The 6074-nt window shown below is 38.1% G+C and overlaps 1 protein-coding gene across 1 annotated transcript in view; it reads right to left on the bottom strand.

Moving 5' to 3' along the window:
• Positions 1-3503: 3503 nt before the first annotated feature.
• LOC308076416 (protocadherin-10-like) overlaps positions 3504-6074 on the bottom strand; it is a gene marked incomplete at both ends in the record, with an annotated part of 11046 nt that continues 8475 nt past the window's right edge. Inside the window, 2 exons of the mRNA XM_080416649.1 lie at positions 3504-3723; positions 4684-4780. Of these exons, the coding sequence (XP_080272775.1) occupies positions 3504-3723; positions 4684-4780 (317 nt within the window). The remainder of the gene's footprint in view (positions 3724-4683; positions 4781-6074) is intronic.

The following is a 6074-nucleotide window of genomic DNA, read 5'->3' as shown; positions in this document are numbered from 1 at the left end:
GCTTTTGTCTAAAAGGTCCGGCCAAAAAAGTCCTTGCGGACTTGTTTCCGTTGGGGTCCTTGAGTTAATTTCATAGACATAATGTTTCTATACGTATGTTTCTATATCAGTGGTTCTCAAACCTTTTTCATGTCAAGGACCGCCAAAATGATTATGTATTTGGCCGCGGACCTCCATCTCAAAATATGTTGTTCCAGGGACCCCCAGAAGCAAAAAAAATGAGTTAAAATTTGAGTTAAAAATGTATATAATATATTCAAAGATTTGTTTGTTGTCAATGTGCACCATCTAGTGGACTCATTGTAAAACTACACCACCTGATTTGTCCAAAGCGGACAGTGAGTGAATCTTTCCCAGGGGGGCCCTGAGCCTGAGCCGGCCCCCATCTAAATGATTGATAGTTCGAAACCAAATGGAGGATTGTACAGTGCAGATTGGGGTCTCAGAGATGAAAATCATATCAAATCCGTGGCCTAAATGCATATGAGACTGGGGGTTGTTGAAATAAATAAATAAAAAGGTTGAGAATCACTGGACTCAAGCCAAATCCTCAGTGCTCACATATACAGACCCATAAGGGTCCATTTGGATCCCGTGTGGCCCCCAGACTCCACATTGAGAACCAATTGTCCTGTCCTGTAGGGTTGCAGTGTTTGATATAAAGCTTGAAGTTCCCCCGGTGAGCAGTGGTGGAAAAAGTACTCAAATGTTTTACTTAAGTAAAAGTATCAATAATGCAATGTAGAAGTACTCTGTTACAAGTAAAAGTCCGGAATTCAAATTTCAAAAAAATCCATATTGGAAAGAAATTGGGCCTCTTCCTTACTTCCTGTGTTACCAATGAGCAATGACACAAGAAGGCTCTGTTCCATTCTGGTCAAACAGAGTCAGGGTGCTGATGTTGTGCATGTTGGCTCACTGGAAACACTCAGTGGGTCTCAACTTGGGGTCCAGTGGTCACATGGCTCATTGAGAGAGTTCCAAATGGCCCCTTAGGGGTGTGTAAGTTATGGGAGTCCTTGAAATTAAAACGTTTGAGAACCACTAATGGAACAAACCAGTGGTGGAAAAAGTACTCACATGTTTTACTTAAGTAAAAGTATCAATACTGCAATGCAGAAATACTCTGTTACAAGTAAAAGTCAGGAATTAAACATTTACTTGAGTAAAAGTACAAACGTATTGGTATCAAAATGCACTTAAAGACGGGGTGCCGTGATTTTCAGTGACCCCCCCCCCCCCTAAAACATAATCATCAGGTATTATGGTTATACTAGGAGGAAGATTGTTTCAAAAAAGTGTACAGAAATTGTTAAAATTATGTTTTTATGTGGACACGCCTCCAGTTCATTAAGTATACCTGGTTCTCACCTTAGCACCTCCTCCACCACCTTAGCACCACCCACCTGTCCTAGTCCCTCCTCCTCCTCATGCCCACACCTGTTGTGTTATGATAATGAGGGGGAGGGTATATTTTTACTATGTCACTAAAGCGCTGTTTCTCTATTGGCATGTTTGACCCTCAAGGTTTCAGCCTCCAGGTAGAAACTCAAAATAGTCAGAGAAGACATAAAACACCATAAAAACACCACCAGGGGGCTTAATGAAGTTCTATCAACCTCATAGACACATGAAAAACAGAAAAAGTGCAAAACCATTGCACCACCTCTTTAATGTACCACACCAAAAGATTTGCATACATTTGAAAACTTGAAATGGGACATTCTGCATAATGAATACTTACTAAGTATTCATTATACAGAATGTCCCATTTCAAGTTTTCAAATGTATACAAATCTTTTGAAAATAGCAGATCTACAAGCTCACAATGCGTCACAACGCGACGCATTGTGAGCTTGTAGATCGGCTATTTTCAAATTGGCCGAAATGTATAAAGGGCTGAAGTGGTGTGTTTTGTAATAATAATCAAAATCTACAAAGTAACTAACTAAAGCTTTTCAAATGACTGTAGTGGAGTAAAAGTATTTGCCTCTGAGATTTCATCTTGGTGCATGTAAATTGTGTGAGTGTCTTGTAAGCCTGTGCGGGCTGGGCAATATGATTAAAAAAACCTCTATCTATACCATATATATATATATATATATATATATATATATATATATATATATATTTTTTTTTTTTTTAATTATCATTATAAACAAATATAAATACTGTCATAAACTGGAACAACAGGTTCATGTAAGCTCTTGAAGAGGATTTGATGGACTTCCCGGTAACCCAGGGGTCTTCAACGTTTTCAGACCAAGGACCCCCTAGCTGAGAGAGAGATGAAGCAGGGACCCCCTCTATATTGTATAGAATGGTGTTTCAGATATACTTTTGCTGCTCTTTTTTCCCTCTACACCTATAACTCTTTGCCAAAAATAGCCGATCTACAAGCTCAGGCGTTGTGAGCTTGTAGATCGGCTATTTTTGGCTAAAGTTCTCCTCAGAAAAGGGATGCTAGGGTTCAAGTGGTTAATATAAAAAAAGAAAAATCATATCATACAAATATTTGGCTGACCCCCTGTAGTAACTCTGAGGACCCCCTAAGGGTCCCGGACCCCCTGTTGAAGACCCCTGCGGTAACCCATTTCCACAAGTAAACAAAATAGAGTCCTTTCCCATGAAGTAAGTAAGCCTTGCCGAGCCATATGGCCATAAGGGCAGAAGCCTACACTCCGGTGTCTGTAGCATGAGGCGGTTTGATGCACAAGTACCACCCCCTGGACATGACGCTAGTGTCGCAGGGACGTACCCCCCAATCAGTGGTGCAAAAAGTACTCCGATATTTCACTTAAGTAAAAGTAGCAATACAACAATGTAGAAATACTCTTTTACAAGTAAATAGCCTGTGTTCAACATGTTACTTGAGTGAAAGTACCAAAGTATTGGCATCAACATTTACTTAAAGTACCAAAAGTAAAAGTAGTAGGATATTAAATGTAAAAAAAAAATATGAAAATAGCATATGTATAAAATAGGGCTAAAGTGGTTAATGTATGTTTTATAATATCGTAATTTATATCTGAAAAGTAACTAGTAACTACAGTTTTCAAATAATTGTAGTGGAGTAAAAGTACAATATTTGCCTCTCAGATGTAGTGGAGTAGAAGTAAAAGTATTGGAAATTGTAAAAACTCAAGTAAAGTACAAATACCTCAAAAGTGTACTTAAGTACAGTACTTAAGTAAATGTACTCGGTTACTTTCCACCACTGCCCCCAATCCAACCCTTGATGATGCTGCAGTGCCAAGCAGGGAGGCATCGAATCTTTGTAGTCTTCTGTGTGACCCAGGGCCGGGGCTCGAACCCCAACCTCACAGCCTCAGGGCGGACACCATAACCACAAGGTCACTGCATGGTACAAAGTCTGCGGAGTTCCCTCTGGTGGAGTATCTATGAACACAATGCTAACCCTGGAAAAAGTAGGTACAGCGCTCGAGTAAATATATTTGTTTTTATTGTCCACCACTGGTCCCAGTGTTATTTTTGTCATGATCTTATGTCGTCTGCGGTGAGTTCCTCTCCTTTCTTGTGCGGCGGACGATGTATACCGCAGTGAGATGCAGCGCGTCAGGATACTCTCCCCCTGTACACCTATAACGTGCATGGCACGTAATCGTGAAGGATGCTAAACAGGTGAAGCCACCGGAGGATCGTCGCCAGATGGTGTCAAACGTCACCACCACACAACCGTTGACAGGAAACACATCTTTTGCCCTGAAAAGATGGAAACAAACAGAAATGTTCGTTTTCCCTTAACCCATTTAGACCGGGGATAGAACCTGTGTAATTTTTTTTTCTTTGGCTATTCAAAAATAGCAGATATACAAGCTCATGGCGCGGCACTGAGCGCCACGCCATGAGCTAGTATAGCCTATTGGGTGAACTATCCCTTAGTTCCCATCCACAGCAGTCCCACGTCAACAGCAGAGTGAAACAAAAAAACATAGACACAAAATGAAAATGAAAAATAGATATAGAAACTTACAGTTGACTTCTAACTCAACAAAGCCCAAAGACCATATCTCTTCAGGTTCCAGGTTTGACTCGAGCTCAATTGAAATAAATCTGCATTGGCTCTATCCAGGACACAAGCCAGATGGGAAACTGAAATAAACAGAGAGTGATAATAATGTATTAAAACTTGCAAACATGCATCAGTAACTCAGAGCAGTGGTTCTCAAAGTTGGGTCTGGGAACCCCCAGGGGTCCTCGAGGAGCTAAATGTGTTAATGTCGCAATAAAATCAGTCAGACCACTTCAACTATTTAATACTTTGGATATTTGAAAAATAGCAAGCTCACATTGCAAGAAAACTGATGGAGGTCTACGGACAAATAGAGCTGTTTGAGAGCCACTGATCCAGAGAATTAATTAATACTAATAATGATAATAATAATAATAGCAATACAATAAATACTACTACTACTACTACTAATAATAATAATAGCAATAGCAATAGCAATAGCAATAGCAATAGCAATAGAAATAGCAATAGCAATAGCAATAGCAATAGCAATACAATAAATAATAACAATAATAATAATAATAGTAATACAAATAATAATAACAACAACAACAACAACACTAATGACAATAATTATATTATTATTATCATTAATAATAATAATACAAATAATAATAATATTAAAATTACTGCAATAATGTATATGTCACCAAATAGTGTGGTGGTGGTGGAGAGGCCATAATATACTCCTGGTTGCTTGACCATCTGTGGTTCCACCTGGAACTATGTCAGATGAACCAGGACAGTCTGAGGAAAAGAAAAAAGAAAAAGAAAACAAATAATAAAAATGTTGCTCTGTTCACAGACATAACATGACGTCTCTGTCGGGTGGAAACCTCATATGTCCAAAACTGTTACTTTTCAGGATTCAAATTCAAAAGTAGCAAAAGTAGCAGATCTACAAGCTCAAAACGTGTCACTTCATGCCACGTTTCGAGCTTGTAGATCTCATACTTTTGATGTTTTTCTGTGACGCTGTACTATGATCAAGTAGGTATTGTTACAGTAAGTAGCAGTGAGTAGTATTCATTTATGAAAAAAACAAGTTGAAATATGGAGATATTTCACAGGTTTCTGCCCGACAGCAACGATCGGTAGTTCCAATAAATCATTTCACAACGCTTAGATGTGAAAAGGGAGTTAGTGGAAAACATAGCTATAGTTATCAAGAAGTATTCTCCAACTTAAAGCAGTATGGGACTGTTCTAATTCCATTATTATTTTTCAGTGGTTGAAAAATTACTAATTTTTTTTACTTAAGTAAAAGTATCAATACTGCAGATGTGTAGATAATACTCTGTTGAAAGTAAAAGTTTGGAATTAAAATTTTACTTGAGTAAAAGTACAAAGGTACTGGTATCAAAATGTACTTAAAGTACCAAAAGTATTATGCAGAAATGTCCCATTTCACAAGTTTTCAAATGTATACAAATATGTTCCGATCTACAAGCTCACAATGCGTCGTGATGAGCTTGTAGATCTGCTATTTTCAAATGGCCGAAATGTATATATGTATAAGTGGTTAATGTATGTTTTGTAATAATAATCTAAATCTACAAAGTAACTAGTAACTAAAGTTTTCAAATAATTGTAGTGGAGTAAAAATAAAAATATTTGTCTCTGAGATGTTGTGGAGTAGAAGTAAAAGTACTGAAAATTGGAAATACTCTAGTAAAGTAAAAATACCTCAAAATTGTACTTAAGTACAGTACATGAGTAAATGTACTTAGTTACTTTACACCACTGTTATTTTTTATACTCACTGAGTTGTATTGTTTCACGTGCTTCAGTGGGAGGCTGTGCAGCTGTGCCTTTAGTAAAAGAAGAACCAAACAAAACTTCCGTGAGAAGATATAGCGCTAAGCTAAAATGGAACCAGCAAACAGAGAGCTGCTATGTGCATTATGTCTACACCAGTAGATCTCAAACTTTACAGGACGCGACCCCCCAAAATAATCATATTTGAACTGGGAACCCCCAAAATAATCGTATTTGAACTGGGGACCCCCCAAAATAATCATATTTGAACTGGGGACCCCCA

The sequence above is a fragment of the Gymnoscopelus braueri genome (assembly GCF_963280865.1).
Source record: "Gymnoscopelus braueri genome assembly, chromosome: 20".
NCBI lineage: Eukaryota > Metazoa > Chordata > Actinopteri > Myctophiformes > Myctophidae > Gymnoscopelus > Gymnoscopelus braueri.
This window is presented reverse-complemented; position numbering and strand designations above follow the sequence as displayed.